At 37.0% G+C, this 21396-nt stretch overlaps 1 protein-coding gene across 2 annotated transcripts in view; it reads left to right on the top strand.

Annotated features, from left to right (window-relative positions):
- tmc6b (transmembrane channel-like 6b) overlaps nucleotides 1–19585 on the top strand; it is a 139758-nt gene extending 120173 nt beyond the window's left edge. For both annotated transcript variants that reach the window (XM_039739535.1, XM_039739536.1), the window contains exons 19-21: nucleotides 15292–15370; nucleotides 18262–18354; nucleotides 18590–19585. In XM_039739535.1, coding sequence (XP_039595469.1) covers nucleotides 15292–15370; nucleotides 18262–18354 — 172 coding nt within the window. In that variant the 3' untranslated portion in view covers nucleotides 18590–19585. The remainder of the gene's footprint in view (nucleotides 1–15291; nucleotides 15371–18261; nucleotides 18355–18589) is intronic.
- The last annotated feature ends 1811 nt before the right edge of the window (nucleotides 19586–21396 follow it).

Here is a 21396-nt window from a genome sequence, read left to right as displayed (position 1 = left end):
TTTCACTATACAATTTTACAAAATAAAAATAATACATTAAACTTGCATAAAATGATGAAAGAATTGTGTTGTCTTTCACTTTATGCATTTTGGTGATCAGTTCATGTTCTGCTCACTTAACTAGTCACTGTAACAGATATTTTAAGCAAGGGTGCTCAAACTTTTGTATGTCACAGTATATATATTGTGACCGCTGCTGCTGGTGGATGCACCGGGCCTACAGAAACCACCTCTTAAACAGTTTTTCAATGGATAAAGAAACACACTCTCAGTACCTCTTTGTGGGATCGGCTGCCAGCTTGCTGACTTGCCACGCAACTTGCTCCTTACGTGGGACTACGAACATTTAAAAGATTGAGCTGCGGCCATCTTGTAGTCTCTCAATCCCCTGTCTCTTTTTCCCCAGACGTCCTCCACTTCAGCCATTGCCGCCGGCCTGCTGTATCCCATTTATCCAGAAGATTAAGTCAGGGGCGGTACGTCACGTTTGACAGCTTTTGCCTGTGAGGCCGGTTTGCCTATGTAAGAGACTTGTGTTTGTAACTGATAGAACAGCAATAAAGTTTCTACTCTTTGAACTCTCCTGTGCAACTTTGTGACCCAAGCTTGACAATATAGTCACATATGGGCTTCATCTTCCAGGCTCAGACAAGGTATGCAATACCCTGCCAGAACAAGATGTGACACCAACGTTAACAATGCCATCTCTTTTCTCCATTGTAGCTCTGAAAAGCTGCCTAGTGAGAGCACCTCAGCCATGCCCCTGCTCAACTAAACCATGCTTCTTCCGGTCGGGATAACATAAACGCAAAGGCCGATATGTATATGCCCTCCGCTATTATTGGCAATCTTTGTAAATATTAGTAAGAAGGGTCAGAAAAATAATTAAGAACCATCATCTTGAACTGAAAAAATGAGAAGCTTCTAACTTTTAAATGAAACAAGTTCATTTAAAGAAAAACAAAGCCATCATCAAGAAATAAATATTTTTAACAAAAACATATGCACCGCAATTGTTGGCACCCCTGCATTTAATACTTTGTACAACCTCCCTTTACCAATATAACAGCATGGAGTCTTCTCTTGTAACCTTTTATAAGGTTGGAGAATACAGAGCATGGCATCTGAGACCATTCTTCTTTACATAATCTCTCCAGATCATCCAGGGTCCTAGGCCCTATCCTGTGTACTCTGCTCTTCAGTTCACTCCACAGGTTTTCAATAGGGTTCAGGTCAAGGAACTGAGATGGCCATGGCAGAATTTTGATTTTGTGGCAAGTTAATCATTGCAGGGCTGATTTAGACATGGATTGGGATCATTATTCTGCTGGAAGATCCAATGACGACCCAGTTTTAGTTTCCTGGTGGAGGCAGCCAGGTTTTGATTTAAAATCTCCTGATATTTCATGTAATCCATGATGCCATGTACCCTAACAATGTTTCCAGGGCCTTTAGAGGAATAACAGCATCACAGAACCCCAACCATTATTTCACAGTTGGGACAAGGTTCTTTTCATTATAGTTTTCGCCGTCAAACAAGTTCAGTGGCTCAGAAGCAATGGCTGAGGCATACACATTCTGGAGGAGAGAGGACTGAAAAGTGAGCAATTTATCTTGTAGTGGCTTGGTCTGTTAAATATTCTAAACCCCATGTGAGAAGCATGTTACGTAGTAAGTCTGCAAACCTGCAGTTGTTCCCACAAAAGGCCAGTTAAAAGTGTGTTTGTTTCCCATTGAAATACTGTTTAAAAGGGTATTTTCTAGGTGGTAGGACACCAATCGGCAATAACACTGGTCACAAAATATATTATATTATATTATATTATTAGACATTCATTTGACAGAATTTTTTGACAAAGAACACATTTAGCCAATACAAATCCAAACCCTATGTATGAAACTTCATACTTTGTAGATATAGATTTTGCTTTAGAATATGACTAATATGATGAGCTTAAAGCAGAACTACAAGATGTGTATTCTTTGAACCATTTCCTTTTTAAAAAACAGTCCATACGTAATGACGTACGGTTCATCATTATGCATGTTTTTGAATCCAACACACTATACCTAGCTTGCTGTGACCCACTTTAACTCCACAATGCAATGTGTGTACGTTTACGATAGCCTTTGGCTAGTATTTGAAAAACGCATTTATTAATAGGCATAATTTGCAAGCACACTAAAAAAGTGACAATGATATTACTAAAATACAAGGTGAACTGGACAAATGTTTTATTTTTTTTACAGATTTTTAAATAATAATTATATGACTTTTATTTTCCTCATTTTGCTATGGACCCCAGGTTGGGAACTGCTATCCTGGATAAATCATCTTCCTTTCCTTTTTTATCCCCAGGATGATATGAAATAGAAAGTTAAAACGACTTAAGAGCAGGGTCCACCATGCTTTTTGTGCATTCAGTTGTTTTACCTCTTGTAAATAAGTTTAGTGTAATTGGTGTAATTCATAAATGGGAAAGTTGATCCATTCAGCCAGTGTCTCCATTCTTCTAGTACTAATTTAATACCCAACATCTTCTTGGTCACCTGCATCACAGTTCTGCTCCACCGGGTTAAGTTGTTTTTAGAGAAAAATGCCCGTGATTAATCAGATCAGTATCACAAAATCTCTGGGATAGGATGGCACCGATCCCCAGGTTTAAAACATCCACTTCCACAATATATGTATGTTAGGAACTTCAGTCTTTAGACAGTCAGGGAAGACCCCCGTATCTAATGATGAGTTCCCTATGTTAAGCATACTATCAATAGAGGACATTGGAGATTTCTTTTAAAAAAAGCCTGTTGGTACTTGGTCAAGGACACAGGTGGAGGTTTTCAGCTGAGAAATTATTCTACTTGGTTCAAGACAATCTATTCTATTGAAAAAATTTAACTCGCTTAAAAGAACATGCTGGGATTCACATAATTAATTCATTTTGGGGTGATGTACTATATTATTTCAAATATAATTTATTTTGTGTTTAAAATATTCCAAAAGCCTTTCAAGTTTCACTCGTAGTTTTTGGGAGGTATTCCATTTAGTGAGCTGGATCTAAAAGACAATAAATGGTCGAAAACTTGAGGATTTCCAGCATTATCATTTAGAATTTTAGAAAAGTAGTACTGCCTCTCGAGGTGAACTGCATTGTTATATTCAGTTATTTTTGCCTTCAATATTTCATAGTGGACTATCAGTTTAGTTTTCTCCATTTACGCTCAGCTCTCCAGCATTTTCTCTTTAAGACAGACACTCTTTGTGTCTTCCAACATATGATAGTGCTGGAGGATTTCTTAACTATCTTTTCAGGTGCCACTATGTCAGCTGTAGCTCTTACCTTAGTGTTAAAATGTTCCACCTTTCTGTTTATACTGACATTACTGACATTAAGCAAAGCATTACAGTCAGAATGAAAACAGCTTTTATTTTGTGTACATTTACTTGAGTTTTGGACATTCAACTAAATTGTTGATGCTTTTTCTTTGTTAGAGACATGATGGGTGCAATAACTGAACTGAAGTTATGAATGAAGTGATGATAACAATAGGCAAAACCCCCAAATCTTTGTACTTGCTTTACACCCTCTGTCTGTTTGCAATTTAAAATGATTGTGACCTTGGTTTGATCCATTGCTAATTCCTTTGGAGTACTTTCATAGCTCCTAAGAAAAGCACTTTGTCCTGATGACACTCTTAATCATTGAGGGACCTCCCTCACATGTATCACATTGGTGTCATAATGATTTGGAAAAATAAAGATGTTTTTAATGTATACTAATATGTAAATGCTCAAAACATTCTGAAAAGTGTCATCCACAAATGACTGGAATACTACAGGTGCATTAGCCAACCGTTATGGCATGACTTTATATTGGTAATGACCAGCTCTGGTGTTGAAAGTTGTTTTCCATTCATCTCCCTCCCTAATACGGATTTAACTATATGCACTCCATAAATCCAATTTTTTAAAGATTGTAAGACTGCATTACTTGATTTAATAAGGAGGATATAAGTGGAAATGAATAATTATTCTTGATTATTACCTTATTCAACCCACGATAATCAATTCATGGTCTCACACGCTCATCATTCTTTTCCATGGAGAAAAAGCCTGCCCCTATAAGACTATTAGACTGTGTGATAACCCGTTTAGCCTGACTTGCTCTTTTAGTATTATTTGAAAAGGCATTTCTGAAGACTGGATGTTGATCACAGTTTCCATTGCATGTCTCAGAGTTTCTGACAGTTTTGCACACAAAACAGTCTGGTAAATGATACAATGCAACAAATCTATTGCATAATATTCAGCAGTCATACCAGTTAATTTTTAAATTAAAAAAAGGGACTCTAGACCAACGAGTGAGGGTGAGAGGCAGGACTTCAATTTAAAAAGTCATTCTCATGAAGCTTTAGGTTTCTTGTGTATGTTATGTGTTGATAATTGCAGAAAGTTGTATATAACAATATTTCATCCAAACACTTACATATGCATTTTGCATATTTTGAGCATGAAGCTGAATTACTGACATGTGGATTTTGTGACACATGTAACGTGAGATTTTTTTTTTTTTTTTTTCACATCATTTTTCATTGTAGAGCATTGGTCACTGTTGGCATCTGATATATAATAGACTTCTTTCTCTTCATTCTGCATGAAAACATGATATTAACATTTTTTTATTGACCATCACTAGAAACTACATTGGTTAGGTAGGATATAAATGTCTTTATTTGTTGTGTGCACTTTCAGTAACAACGGGCACAGTAATTCTTCTCTGAAAATGTCTCAGTTAAAATATTGGACAAATACTGATACCCGAGCCGTATCTGTTGCATCAGTTGATATGTCAAATGCTAGAGAGAAGTGATCAGTAGATCTGAGTTCATTAAACAGTTTAGAAATGCAGTGATTAACATTTATATTCATTCATCTGATTGCTGTGGAATCTGAAAGCAGGACTTGCTTACAGTGCCATCCACAATTATTGGCACCCATGGTTAGGATGTGTTCTTAGGCTTCTAATAAATAGTTTATTTCCCAAAAAATATAGGCTCACAACACAAAAAAGAGAAAAATCCAGCCTTTAACCCCTTATCAAGTGGGGTCATTTTTGCTAAATCGCTTGTAATTTGACCTCTTCAAATTAGAATCATTGCTGTTATTGAACTATCTGGAGTATAAACACGTTTGGTCTCTTTGTAAAGGTAACATTCTCTAGTTTCACCCTTAGTAGTCAGAATCACTGTAGGTGTGACTGATCAAAAGTTATGCACATTAGAACTCACAGAAAAAATTAATTTTTTTGTTCTCGCCTAAGTTTTTTTGTGAAAATAAAGGCCTCTATAGCTGCAGTAGGTAGGTGGGGACAGAAACACACTATGTACCAACAGAATAACTTGTTGACTACTCACATTTCAAATTTGAAAAGAATACCTGTAAAAATTACATTTTTACACCAGTTTTTATGTGGGCAGGTGCTTTTTAGAGGGACCTATGGTTTATCCATTATCCACATTTTGGAACGTATGGAAAAAGTGTAATAACCTTTGAATGCTTCAACCCACATATATCAATGAGGGCTCTACTGAAAGCTTACACCTAAAGGAATCTATATCTACACACAGTGTCACTCTATTAGTTATGGAAATTCATATTCCATACTAAAAACAATAAAAAATACACATTTCAATATAAAAATAGTCAAAACAAGTCTTATGGGCCAAAAAAAAAAATATATTTTAATTTTTACTTTTTTTTTAATAAAATGCACACAAACTATATACATTTTTTACAAACTGTTACAACACAGCTCAGCGTTTTTCCATGTGCCACTGATTGTAGCAATCCCTAGCAGGCAGAAAGCACAAGGGCGTGTTACATGTCGCTCTCTGCCTCAGACATATCCATTGTCCGATTGAAAACTGTGACGCCGCGTACATTCATCTACGACTTAATCGAGAGTGTATTTATGTTTATCTGTATGTTTATCCATATTTAAAATGCGAAAAAACTAGGTGAAATCACAATAAACAACCACGCACCAAGTCTGCAGACTGGCACAAATGCCAGCTTCGCGCAGCTCTGATCGGTTTTATTTACAAATTGGTATGGCAAGTAACATATCGGCGTGCTCAGCTGCTCATTGGCTGTAAGTTTGGAGTGTCACTCACAGCGTCCAATCAAACTGTTAGATTCTACCAGGGTTTGGAGTTGTGCGTCATCGTTCAGCTGTCTGTGACACTCGTTGGCTATACGAGGTGCCAGTCACCCCCCAGACCCCTCGTAATTGGCCAACTTAGGTGTCAATCAGAAGCTAACACTTCCGTGTAACATGCTTTAGCATGGTTATTGTGAACAGAAACAAATTACGTCTGATATGACCAATAGAGATGAAAAAAAATGTCGGAGCTAGTCTCGAGTTAAAAAACGTTTTCTGGAATTTTTGTCCCTTTGAGGATCTATTGTGTGTTTTCGTTTTACTGGATTATATTCCCTGGAGCCTTACGGACAGAATGAGATCAATATTGCTCGGAAATATTGATGTTTGACTTGCAGAGAGCCTTCAAAGGTAGGAAAAGTCAGCTCTTAAAAGTATTTACTTCTCTGTAAAAAAGGATTTAGTGTCAGTGCTGTGGTTGTTGTGTGTCAAAATGGTTTATATCATCGGAAAGACGAGACTCTGAATTTTCATTTGATGTGTAGTATGTCGAGGTGCATGACAGAGGGGCATGCACACATGGCTGTGACATGATTGTGACGTCGTCCAATCGTCGTTATGTACCAGGTCCGGTACGTGTGCATGTTATGGTTTTCATAAACATAAATTAGTTTTTGAGGGGCGGGTTGATTCAAACGGAGCACTACTGAAGGCCTAGGTGTGAGATGCATGGTCCGCCACTGGACTAGATGATACGTAAGTTTAATGAACATTACAACCCAAAAATAAACTAAACTGTAGAGAGGTTCAGATTATACTTCTCCCAGTGCATCTCTCTAAATCCTCCTTGCGGGAACATTATCATGAGGCTTAACAATCTTATTGTTACACCTTCTACATGCACCGAACCGTCCTTATTACAGTCTTCCTTGTTTTACCGCTGGATGCTTCTTTCCATTCACCTTCCTAGCTCTTTATTTAAACAGTTTTCCTTCTCACTTTTCCGCTTCTTCACTGTCTTCTCCCTTTTCGTTCAAAATACGCGCCTCCTTGCCTTTTTACAGTCAGCTCCCCTTACGTCACACCATGGTACGTTTAGCACAAGTTAATACCGGGAATGCCTGTTAAACATCTTACATTCAGGAGTAGCGATTTGCGTAGTGAACACTTCGATGAATGAAACCTGTTATCTTTACAATAGTTGACACGGAATGTAACTTCATAATAACACGTCCTCCAAATACGAACTTGATTGAAAGAAATAATGATAATCAAATCCTTGATGACAGCAACACTCATAACAGTGACAAAACAATTAACATTGACAATCAGGTTATGTTATTTTTAAAATGTTTCCTTTTCTTTTTCATAACTTCTTTAACAAACTACTTCTCCTCTGCGAAGCGCGGGTATTTTGCTAGTCAGTGGTAAAGCTTATGGCTGTGACATCTTCAGTAAAGAGTTTGTGCACATGACTTTCCACAGTCTTATGTAACTCTGGAAGCGCTATGTCAGAAAAATAACGGCGACTGGGTATCTGGCAATGAGGCTCGAGTTGCTCAAGCAGCCATCAAAATCCCTTATCTTCTACAACAGAAAATGGCTGATCGTCCAGAGCAATAAATTCCAACACCTTTGCAGTAATTGCTTGAGCTTTAGGGTTATCTTTATCAAATTTCTTTGATTTCTCAAGTAACTGATCAATGCGTTGAGCAACTGTAGTTTTTGATTTTGTACACGGTGGCACAGGATTCTCCTCTTTTGCTCTGAGGAATTCTGTATATTTGTCAGGGTGACGTGTCTTCAAATGTTTAATTAAGTTGGTGGTATAGAAATTTCGCACTTTGGTCCCTCCGCACAAAACATTAGTTGAACAAGTGTTGCAAATGGCATATTTTATGTTGCTCTCACTCACTTTGGAAAAACTGCCACACTGCAGACATTTTCACACAGTAGGCCAGCGTTGCCTAAACGTCTGGCACATCCAGAACACAGTGAATGTGTCATCAATATCAGTTCGAATTAATGGTCCAATTTAGTCATCGGTCCGATGCCGATAAAATAATTTTAACCCATCTGCTAATACAGATATAAATCTGATATTATCGTGCATCCCTATATAAAATAGGAATATCTTTGTGAAATAAAAACAAAGTAAAACTAAAAATACATGATGAAGGAAAATTAAACTGAATTTCTAAGTAAGATCACTGGTACCTGGTAAGACACTGGTACCTTGACTTAGTAGTGTCTTAACCAACAAGTTTTTTGAGATACGAGCAGTCTCTTGGTCGATTTTTTTGCTTTGAGTTGAGAGCTAAAATTTGGGTAACGAGCCAGCTTCAGATACCCCACCCCACCGCTAGTTCGCGCAGTGAACGCCACAACATCCCGTGTCTCACTCGTTCACTTTAAGCAGTTAGCTCGCAGTGGAAGCATCAGTGTTGTGCTCGCATTTGTGCTTGTAATTATTTTGCAAAACTTCGTTTTTCCAACTATGGGTCCGAAGAAAGTGAGTGCAAAGGACAGTGCAGAAAAGAAGAAGCGGATGATGTACATTGAATTAAAGAAAGAAATTATCGAAAAACATGACCAAGGTGTGTGTGTAGTCAACTTGGCAAAGCAGTACGAGTGTAGCACTTCTACAATCTGCACCATACTGAAGCAGAAGGGGTTGATAAAGGCTATAACACCAGCCAAGGGTGTTAAAATAATTTCTAAACAGTGGACATCTATCCATGAAAATATGGAGAAGCTGCTGATTGTGTAGTTGACGGAGAAGCAACTTGCAGGAGATACCATCACGGAGGCTATAATCTGCAAGAAGGCGCAAGCTATTTACGCTGATATGCTGCAGCAGACCCCAAGCACTTTGACGGACGAGGCATCAGGTGAGCCGTTTAAGGCCAGTCGGGGCTGGTTCAAGAATTTTAAAAAGAGGACCAGCATTCACTCATTGTCAGGCATGGTGAGGCAGCGAGCGTGGATGTGAAGGCAGCTGAGGATTACCTCAAACCTTTTGCCGGAATTATAGCAGCCAAAGGATACATCCCCCCGGCAAGTCTTCAACTGTGACGAGACAGGACTCTTCTGGAAGAAGATGCCAAGGAGGACTTGTATAACGGTAGAGGAGATGAGGATGGCAGGCCACAAACCTATGAATGATAGGCTAACCCTCGCACTGTGCGCCAATGCGAGCGGTGACTACAAGATTAAGCCGCTGCTCGTTTATCATTCGGAAAACCCCAGAGCCTTTAAGTCACAAAAGATTCTGAAAGAAAAACTGCAGGTTATGTGGAGGGCAAACCCGAGGGCGTGGGTCACCAGGCAGTTCTTTGTGGAGTAGGTGAATTTGGTCTTTGGTCCTGACGTTAAAAAATATCTCCAGGAAAATAACCTACCCCTGCAAGCCCTTCTCGTCTTGGACAATGCGCCTGCTCATCCACCTAACCTCGAAGATGACAACCTCTGATAGTTCAAGTTTAAAAAGGTTCTCTACCTTCCACCCAACACCACCCCTATCCTGCAGCCCGTGGACCAGCAGGTGAGTTCTAATTTCAAGAAGCTCTTCACCAAGCACCTGTTCTGCCCCTGCTTTGAGGTGACGGAGAGCACAAACCTCACCCTTCGAGAGTTCTGGAAGGACCATTACAACATTGTGATATGCCTCAGAATTGTCGATATGGCCTGGCAGGGTGTTACAAAGAGGACCTTGACTTCTGCATGGAAGAAGATGTGGCCTGAGGTTGTGTCTGAAATGGACTTTGAAAGACTAGAACCCAAAGCGGCAGTGGTGGAGGAAACTGTATCCCTCGGCAATTCCATGGTCCTGGAAATGCATAAAGGTGACATCAACGAGCTCATTGAGGAGCACTCCAAGGAACTGACAATGGAGGAGCTAAAGGAGCTACATATGCAGCAGTACATGGAGGATTTGCAGGAAATAGGTGACGCGGAGGAAGTTATCTCTATAAGTGAGATAAAGGAAATGTTGGGAATGTGGGAGAAACTTTCAGACTTTATTCAAAAGAAGCACCCAGAAAACGTTTCAACTGGATGTGCGACGGCGCTATTTAATGACACTTGCATAACGCATTTTAGAAACATTCTAAAAGGGAGGATGAAACAGACCTCATTGGACAGGTTTTTATAGAAAACCCCTGCAGATGAAAGTGAGGAAGGTGCGGCGAAAAGGGCAAAAATCAGCGAATAAGATTCAGTTATTCAGTTCAGCCTTTCTCCACGACCTTCATCAGCATCTTCAACTCTTTTGATCTCCAAGGTAAATGCTGTACATTATACTTAATAAAACCAGTTTATTGCAGTACATTCTATTGTATTGTGTTTTTATACAATATTCGTATAAGTACATTTTCCTTTTTTAAAAACATCTAACAAAAAAATTTGAAGTTTTTTTTGGGGGTCCGGAACAGATTAATGGCATTTCAATTCATTTCAATGGGGAAAATTGATTTGACATATGATTAGTTTGATTTCTGTCCTGGAATTTCTGTCTATCTTACTGACGTAAACATTTAGTCTCAGTTTTATTAATACAACTACAAAGTCAATGGTTGGCCTGTGACTCAAGATAATCTGGTTTAAAAAAAAAAACAGAAAAAAGAAAAGAAAAAAACACCTACCTGTATGAATTGTCATTAGCAAATCACCCTGGCATTTAGATCAACCAGACATTTTTTACCTGTAATCATGCCCCTACAAGTATATATGTTATTACCTGTATGAGGTGTGAAGTTATCTTGCAGGACCACAGAGTCAGTAGGTTGTACCCTTTGGAGCTCTGAGGTAACTGCTTCAACAAAGTACAGGCCTCTGATACTTCATTAGTGCACAGCTTTGCATTCTGCAACTTAGAAGTTCCATTGATGTGAACCTCTTGTCTACTAGTTACAGGTAGGTCATGTCTATCCAATAAATTAGTTGGAAAAATCAAGCTTACCTCAGGTCTGATGCAAAGACAAAACATTTTAACATTCAAAATCTTTCAGTTGTAGGAATTGTAGTTTTGATTAACTGTTCACAATTACCAGCTAGTACCAGAAAAAAGACATACTTGCTTTTGTTTTACGACATATATGTGCCATTACATCTCCTATGTCTTTCAGACTGCTAATAAAGGCTGCAAGTGTTTCACTCATTTCTGAAAATTGCATTATCCACATGCATGCTAGGTTACTCAGCTGGGGCATCATGCATAATGGCGTGCAAAGAATTCGCACTATAGCATGACGTAAGCACAAAAGCCGAAATGTGCTTACGCACAGAAAAATCCAAATGCAGGAATCTGTGCATACTCCAACTTCCATGTTGTTCTGCTACATAAATCCCAGTCAGCATGAAAAGTAAGGCATGTGCATGCGCCTTCTGTCCCGCCCCAATTCCTCCCAGAATTAAGCCTCTTTGAATATGCAAATCAATATAAATAGCCCTTAAGCTTGGCGTTCTCACTTTATAATTTAGTGTTCAACTTTTCTTCACCTATAGAAAGTCCATTTTTTAAGGATCTTGTGACAAGAGTACCTTTGCCTGTCCTTTTGCATTTATGTAATTTTCTTTTCTAATCATGGTACTGTTTTTGTGTTTCTTGTGTTTTTTACAAGCGCAAACCATTTCTCTTCTAAAACCTCTTTTTGATCTTTTCCTTGAAAAAGTTTTACTATTCTTTTTTTTTTATAAAACCAAAGCCTATGATAAAACTTGTAAACCCGGCCCACCTTAAATCCGCTCGCATCTCTCCATCAGCGTCTTTTGTGTTGTAAATGTCTCAATAAGCAAAAGCAGCAAGCAGCCTGTTATCCCATCCTCCCACCACCACAGAAATGGCAAAAATCATTCTCCCAGCTCAACCCTTGTTTATCAGGGAGTGAGGTAGTAAATTTTGTCGTTAGTACTAAACCGTGAAAAAAATTTGTCTTTTAGGTATGTGTTCAACATTTCTCGAATTTCCTGCCCTCCTACATTTACATAGATCGTTGTAGACATGGAACACACGTGAAATGCATGTGTTCCAAATAAGGATATATTATTTACCCTATACAAGGAATTTAAAGTGGCCCAGGATTACTACAGGGTGATCCAGATCTAATTATGCAGATCCAGATCATCTGCATGACTTTGATTTATGCGGGGACGATTCCAGTTCAGCGCAAAGACAATTCTTCATGTCGTCAGTTCCCACACTTCTCAATGGTCGGCGATTTTTCGGGTTATTTTCTATGTAATAAACTTAATAAGTTATAACATAATGAAAATTGCATAATTAGATCTGAACCACCCTATAGTTTTTTCATTTTTTCCTCCTTAGTAACTCCTGTAATCACTGAGGGGATATCCATTTCCACACATATGAAGACCTCAGAAAATTTAATTTTGGAGCATTAGCTATTTCACTTTCTGTATGTCTTAATTTACCTTTACTATACACTTCACCTCCTCTTTGACTGTTGTTTTACTGCTAAAATACTGAAAGAATCTCTTTAGATTATCTTTCACCTTATTTGCAATATTCCTTTCTTAACTGCCTTACAACAAACCTTGTAAGTCTTATCCACATAATTATTCTAAAATAATATTAAGTCTAATTCTGAAGGTCCCCAAAGCCCTACTGTATACTTGGTAATATATATTCTATATGTCTGTGGCTCTCTGTGTGAAGAAAAGCTTCCTAATATTTGTGCAAAATGTATACTTTAACTAGTAAATTTCACACAAACGAAGTATTTTTTCTTATAAAAGCTGGCAAGTCCTTTAAGGAGGCTAATAGAATGTTAGGTTATATAGCATCATGATGTGTACAGTACAAGTCCAAGAATGTAATGCTCAAATGTTAGAATGGATTGATGAGGCCTCCTTTGAAGCACTGTGTACAGGTTTAGTCTCCTGGTTACAAAAGAACATAGCAGTGCTAGAAAAAGTCCAGGGAAGAGCAACTAGGTTGATCCCAGGGCTGCAAGGAACGAATAATAAGGAAAGATTAAAAGAGATCAGCCTTTTCATTTTAAGCAAAAGAAAATTAAGAGGTGACATGATTGAAGTGTTTAAAATATGAAGAGAATTAGTACAGTGAATTGAGACTGTTATTTTAAAATGAGTTAATAAGACCCAGTTAGAAATTTCTTAAGGGTACGTTTTGCATAAACATTATAAAGTTTTTTTTACACACAGAAACATAGATGCATGGATAAGCTACCAAGTAGTGTGGTAGGCAGTAGGACTTTAGGGACTTTCAAAAGTACAACAACATTTATTTATATAGCACATTTTCATGCAAAAAATAGCTCAAAGTGCTTTACATAATGAAGAAAATAAAAATAAAAGACAAAATAAGAAATTAAAATAAGACAACATTAGTTAACATAGAAAAGGAGTAAGGTCCGATGGCCAGGGTGGACAGAAAAAAAACTCGGGAACCACCCAGTGCCCTCTGGGCATTCTACCTAACATAAATGAAATAGTCCTCTTTGTAGTTAGGGTTCTCACGGAGTCACTTGATGTTGATGGTCATACAGACTTCTGGCTTTTAATCCATCCATCATTGTTGGAACATCACGGTGCTTTGAGTAGATGGATACCGGAAAAGGAAACACAAAAGTGAGTAGAGGTTAGTTACGGATTTTAGAGCCACCATAAATAGTTATTATAACGAGTTGGATATACAGAGTATTAGGATTTTGATTACAGTGAAGTTATGAGAAGGCCATGTTAAAATAATGTGTTTTTAGCAGTTTTTTAAAGTGCTTCACTGTATTAGCCTGGTGAATTCCCATTGGCAGGCTATTCCAGATTTTAGATGCATAACAGCAGAAGGCCGCCTCACCACTTTTAAGTTTTGTTCTTTGAATTCTAAGGAGATACTCATTTGAGGATCTGAGGTTACGATTTGGAATATAAGGTGTCAGACATTCCGATATATAAGATGGGGCGAGATTATTTAAGGCTTTATAAATCATATGCAGAATTTTCAAGTCAATCCTGAATGACACAGGTAACCAGTGTAGTGACATCAAAACTGGAGAGATGTGCTCGGATTTTCTTTTCCTAGTTAGGATTCTAGCAGCTGCATTCTGCACTCGTTGCAAACGATTTATGTCTTTTTTGGGTAGTCCTGAGAGGGAGTGCGTTACAGTAATCTAGTCGACTGAAAAGCACGAATTCATTTCTCAGCATCTTTCAATGATATAAGAGGTCTAACTTTAGCTATGTTTCTTAAGTGAAAAAATGCTGTTCTAGTGATCTGATTAATATGCGATTTAAAATTCAGATTACAGTCAACAATTACCCCAAAGCTTTTTACCCACGTCTTGACTTTTAATCCTAATGTATCCAGTTTATTTCTAATAGCCTCATTGTATCCATTATTGCCAATCACTAAGATTTCAGTTTTCTCTTTATTTAACTTGAGAAAGTTACTATTCAACCATTCAGAGATACAAGTCAGACATTGTGTTAGTGAATCAAGAGAATCGGGGTCATCAGGTGCTATTGATAAGTACAGCTGTGTGTCATCAGCGTAGCTGTGGTAGCTCACGTTGTGCCCAGAGATAATCTGACCTAATGGAAGCATGTAGATTGAGAAGAGCAGCGGACCCAGGGTAGAGCCTTGTGGAACACCATATCGGATATCATGTCTTTGAGTAGACTTGAGGTTATTTTATAAGAATTACTTCAATAGCAATTGCAAGCTTTGTTTGTGCAGAATGTCCTGTTCTAATCTAGATTGTTCCAATGTTCTAAAATCTTTCTTTTTTGACTTGCTTTCCGATTTGACAAGAGATTTTTCTAAATGTTACTGAATGGCTTTAGAGTATTAAACATGTAAATTGACAAATATACAACAAATATAATTTCCTCGGATTGATAATCTGAGGCAAGTAACGTAGCGTTGTACATCTTTGCAGATCATTTTTTGGTAGTAGTACAGTTTAATACATTTTTATATGACCATGAATACAATGGACCCACTACATCTTCTGACTTCTTTATGGAGGAGAGTTGTGCATAAAAAGCATCAAAATTATCTTAAATGTTAGAGCTATATTTCTCTGTGTTTCCACACTTTGTATTTTTGATTCAATATAATTGCCTTAACAAAAATATGTTTTTTTTCCAGGATCATTATTTACTTTTATGCTCAATTTCTGGATGGACAAAGACGTATTATTTCCTTGCTGCATGAGCAAATCGACAATGTAAGTAAACCAACTTATGTTTTGCAAAATTGTTTTAATAAGTAATTTATCCAAATATGAAGCAAAATAGCTGCCTTGTTACCATCCATGATCTAGCTTACAAACTTGAGGACTGCAGTAGCTGATGCAGATGTTCGCTGTAACTTATCTCTTAATCCAAGTTTGCCTTTTGTCTTTTACTGTTTTGGGTTGTCTCATGCTTGCCAAGTTCTAAAAGCTGTCATGCTTTCTTTATGAACAGTACATAAGTGACATAAAAATATACTGACTTTCTAAATTGTAGCACAGAACATTGAGTAGTTAAGAGAAATCTGTTTTGTAGTTTGAATTAATTTGTATGATTTGCTGAAATATATTGTACTTCATTGCTTTGACAAGTGTAACAAAGAAAAATGTAATAGTTTTTTTTAATATATAACTTACTTGCTGTGCTCTTGTAGAAAAACAAGGAAGCCTTTATCAATGATAAAATATGTAACAGACACCATCTTAATAAGTGAGATAAGATCATTTTTAAGCTGCTCTAATATTTACTTTGGAACATTGTGTCACATCCAGTCAGGGTTGCCATCGATCCATAAATACACTTAAATGCCAGCAAAAAACTGAAAATTATTTTTATTGTAAAAACAAGGCTGTGTACACTGTATACATTTCTTTCCATTTAATACATGTACGCAGTTGGCCATTTCACTTGTTTGAGTCAATTAATGAAATATTAGTGCAACTCACAAGCAGTCAAAATGTATATGCTTACACTCACCAGCCATTTTATTAGGTGTACCTTCTTAGTAACAGGTTGGACCCCCCCTTCTACCTTCAGAATTGCCATGATGCTTGTAGCATAGATTCCACTTAGGTGCTTGAAAGATTTCTCAGGAAGTTTGAATATTGACATGATAGCATCTCACAGTTGCTGCAGATTTGTCGGCTGTACATCCATCATGCCAATGTCCATTTCCACCACATCCCAAAGGTGCTCTATTGGATTGAGATCTGGTGACTGTGTAGACCATTAGAGTATTTTCTCATGTTCAAGAAAACAATTTGAGATATTTGAACTTTGTGACATAATGTGTTATCCTGCTGGAAGTAGCCATCAGAAGATGGGTACACTGTGGTCATAAATGGATGGACATGGTCAACAACAACGTTCAGGTAGGTTGTGGCATTTAAACAATGCTCAGTTGGTACTAAGGAGCCCAAAGTTTGCCAGAAAAATAGCCCCCACACCATTACAGCATCACCACCAGCCTGAACCGTTGATGCCAAATTCTGAGCCTACCATCCATATGTTGCAGCAGAAGATGAGACTCTGGTCAGGCAACATTTTTCCAGCTTTCTTTTATCCAATTTTGATGAGTCCGTGCAAATTGTAGCCTCAGTTGCCTGTTCTTAGCTGACAGGAGTGGCACCCGGTTTGCATTCAGAGATGCTCTTCTGCATACATCTGTTGTAATGAGTGGTTATTTCATTTACTGTTGCCATTCTATCAGCTTGAACCAGTCTGGCCATTCTCCTCTGACCCCTGGCATCAACAAGACATTTTCACCTAGACAACTGTCACTGACTGGACATTTTCCCTTTCTGAAATATTCTCTGTAAAGCCTAGAAATGGTTGGAAATGAAAATCCCAGTAGATCAACAGTTTCTGAAATCCTCAGACCAGACCAGACCATCTGGCACCAACAACTATGGCACGTTCAAAGTCACTTAAATCGCCTTTCTTCCCCATTCTGATGCTCGGTTTGAACTTCAGCAAGTTGTCTTGACAATATCCACATGCCTCATAGCATTAAGTTGCAGCCATGTGATTTGGCTGAATAGCATTGACTACAGAGTTGCAACCTTTACCAACTTAGACCAGTATAAAGTATATATGACAGAAGTATTTGTTCCAGGCTACCAACTACTGTGAGTGCTTAATTTTTTTCTCTAAAATGTGCATCTTCTCGTTTTCCACTGGAGATCCTGGCTGCTGTTTTTCACATTTTACCTTGAAGAATTCTGCTGGATTAATTTTTGTGAATCTGAAAATTAAGACTAGTTCAAACAAAACCAAGTTGTACTAACCTGACAGACTAGCATCTGTTTTAGGGTTTAACCATTGGCCATCATATTGCAACTGTATTTGAAACAAATTTAAAATAAATACACAAATATTTTTGAAATATTCAAATGGCACTTCCCCCTGCTCTTTTATCTCTACAATTTAATATGTTAGCAACTGTCTGTCTGGGTGGTCCTGGAAAGATGATCATTCCTTCATTGTTTTCTCCAATAGTGTGGATTTCATTTTTGAACAGTTTCTCTTTTGTTCACAGAGAAAAGGCTTATTGCTAAGAAATTTCTGTATTGCCAAAGACATCTGTAGAGAGTTTAAGATGTTGGAATCATTTCCCCTTCCATCTGATCCTAATGGATGTGCAGTATTTTTCTTTAGCAGCAGCACCATGATATTTGTTAATTATTATATCATAAAGTAAAAAAAATGCAAAGTTTAAATAAAGATGCCAAAAAAGATTGACAAAATAATTACATATACGGATTACAACAGAATTTATTAAGTTGTATAAAGTAGATGTTGATGTTTCAAACTAACTACAGTTTTTCTCATTGATTACAATAAAGTGATTTTTGCTTTTCACTTCAATTTTTTTCCCTATGAACATTTCCTTTTTTCTTTAATATGTACTCAGATATATTTTGTAAAACAGTCCAATTAAAAGTGCAATTTAGAACAGCCTCTGTAGATTAAAATGGTTTGTCTCTGCAAGGTCATACAATATAATACAAATATTTTTTATTTTTATACAAATAATACAATCTTTACAAATCTAATATAGATTATTTTGATACTTTCATGTTCATACTGTATTATTGTTTTGCAGGAGGGCAAAGACAAAAAATTTCTCATTGGCCAACTTCAGGACATTTATGCAAGGAAAAGGCCTGTTTTTGGAAAAAATGGTAAAGATAATTAGGTATGTTATTAGTATTTAACTAAACAGCATAATTTACCCTGTGCAAATGTAATATTACAAATTTTGTCAGGTCAACACTTTGAAGGTATCCAAAATGTTGCGCTCAAACAGCTTTTTAAATGCATCTATAGTTCATTAAATTAAGTTATATTTCTGTAAGCAATATTACTCAATATGCAAATATTAATTCATTCATTATACCAAACCAGTAACTAATGATTTTATTTATTTACAGGAATATTCTACAGGAAAGACAAGTGGAGAATGTGCATACTGTATACTTGATATTTAATAGAAGGAAAGAAGATGTCCTTTATAATTTTTTCCATACTTGCCAAAAGACAGGAAGCCAGGTTATGGGTTGCTGTTTGTAATTGTCATACTGAAATTGATTTAAACACAAAACATTAATATTTCAGTAAGGTACTGATAATGACCTAGATAAGACCAGTCAAAAATTGTGTTGCGATACTGAAAGAGCATATTTTATACAATATTGGAAGAGTGTTTTAAATAAAGAAAATATATACTTTAATAAAACAAATGTTACTTTACTTAGTTTTGAGATGTTGATTAAATCCTTTTGTTGATACTTGATTTGTTATTTCGAGGAAGAAATGGGCTGATTTTCTTGGGATCCTTGATTGTGGTTTTGTTCATATGTCTCCAACTTGGCAGCTCTTCTATAAGTTCAAGGGATAGTCTGTCTTTGAAAAGGGCCACTATGAATCCTGACAATTTATATTATCAAGATGACATATTTCCACTGTAGATTGCATTTCTTTTTTGAGTTTTTGGTTATTATTTTTTTATTTTTGGCAATTTTTAACAAAATTTGAGATTTTTTTGGGGGGGGTGGGGGATTTGCCTTTTGCGGGTACCATAAAAGTTTGTGGGTACTGCTTAAGCCTTTGCTACCCTCTTATTTTCATAAGATGTTCAGAGAAGCGATGAAAGGATCTGATAATGTTCCAAAATGAAAGAAATGGAGAGATGGTGGAAAGCAATATGCAGTATGTAATAATGGCAGAAAATATAGATGGGTTTAACTGGTAAAACATAACTGAATGATTATAAAATGTTTGAAAATACATACATGAGAATATTTTGATAGTTTGGATCAGACATGATTGAAATATGCAAGTATGAATAAGGCTGTTGTGGTGAAAAATAATTTTCTGGTATAGGTCACTTAAGAAAAAAGAAGGAAAAATTAAAAAAAAAAAAAAAAGGGATTAATCTGGAAGAAGAATTGGGGAATGGCAGTGTTTCTTTTCTGACTTATGTTTATATTCATTTTCCTTGTCTGTTTCATTTATTTTCCAGTTTTGGTTATTTATTATAATTATTTCTGTTATTATTGTTCTGTTCATTTATTATTTAGTAAAATGTTGAATTTAGTTTTGTTACATTTCAGAATATTTATGTACTGTTTATTTAAATGTCTTTATATTCTTTGTGTTTTGGGGGTGGAACCCCAAGAGTCGGGACCACCTCTTGCACCACTACAATGGACTGGTTCTAGCCCCATAAAAGTAAGTAAGCAGGATTGTTCATTGAATGTGCTTTGGTAGAGTGTGATTATTCTTGCCAGTATTTCTCTGTTTATTTAATTTTACTGGTTTCCATTTTGGACTCATTTTTGCCTCTGTTTAAGGATTTTGTATTGGGACTTGTTTGAATTAAGATTGCCTTGTTAACAACTTTTTAATTATTTTTGCTGTTTTGAACATTTTGTTATATTTTCATATTTTTGTTAATAAAATGACTTCTATAAATATCCTTTTATGGCCCATCTCAGTTAAAGCCAGGGGTTTATTGTAATCCTTTTCCTTCTGTGAGGAGTTTTATTACTATATTATTTATTATATTTTGGGACTGGTATATATATTTTTGAATTTTTGAAGCAAAAGCACATTTGAAACAGTGCACGACAAAGCCAGCCAGACCGCCATTGGAGAAGGCAGTCAGGCTGCTTGAGAGTGATACTTATCTGGGCAGGCTACTAGGGTGTCTGGCCTGCTTTTTGGCTCTGTTTTAGTGGCTTCAAAACTACTTTAGCCATTTTTGTGCTGAAATCACAGATCAATTTATGTAATTTGTGTCCATCCTAAAATAACCCACATACAGCGAAGGAGCTGCAACTGCCTGTCATTCCTATAGACTGTACTACAAGGGAAGTAGGAATTAATGTATGACCAGCTTGAAAAAAAGTGCAGGAAACCGTGAGACATCAATATGGAGGATAGATGTAAGAGATGTTATAGCCAGAAAATTAAAAGAGGGAGGAAAAAAGAGTTTTTTGAATTTATTATTTAAGGTCCTTAGCTAAGCCATTTAATATCTTTCCTAGTAAGTAGTTTTGCTTTTTTCCTTGCAAGTTACCATCAACAAAACCAAGGAACTGGTTATTAACTAACCACACCAAAGAGCCTCTAAGTCCTGTACAAGTCAGGTACTTGAGGGTCCACCCCCTCTCTGACACACCAAAACCAAGTACTTTCAGCCAACGAATCATTCAACACAAGAGTGTCAGGACAAGCTACTGGGGCCCCTTTATACCCACAGCTATACATCCTCAACGTGGCAGTAACTGCCAAGTCAGAAGTTTTCCTTCTTTTTAATTTTCTTCCATTTTAGTCATTCTGGTGTGTGCTTACACACCATATAATCAATAGAATGGGTTGCATCAAAACCAGACTTCCAAGTGTCATAGCAAAGGGTCTAAATCACGGGTGGCAAACTCCAGGCCTAGAGTGCCACAGTGGCTGCAGGTTTTCATTCTTACCATCTTCTTAATTAGTGACCAGTTTTTGCTGCTGATTACTTCTTTTAATTAGCTTGACTCAGGTCCCATAGTTGTTTCTTTTTCTTTGATTAGCAGCCAAACAATAATCAGACACAAAACAAGCCACCACATGACCAGCTCCCCTGTGCCCATTACACAATATCTGAAATTAAAGAGAGGTGATGGTCTTGGTGTGAGGGACATTGAGTCCAAATGGGCCATGTTCCATGCCTCTATTGTTGAGGTGGCTGTAA

The sequence above is a fragment of the Polypterus senegalus genome, chromosome 17 (assembly GCF_016835505.1).
Source record: "Polypterus senegalus isolate Bchr_013 chromosome 17, ASM1683550v1, whole genome shotgun sequence".
In the NCBI taxonomy this organism is placed as follows: Eukaryota; Metazoa; Chordata; class Cladistia; order Polypteriformes; family Polypteridae; genus Polypterus; species Polypterus senegalus.
The sequence above is the reverse complement of the archived record's forward strand: the minus strand, read 5'-3'. Positions and strand labels throughout refer to the sequence as shown.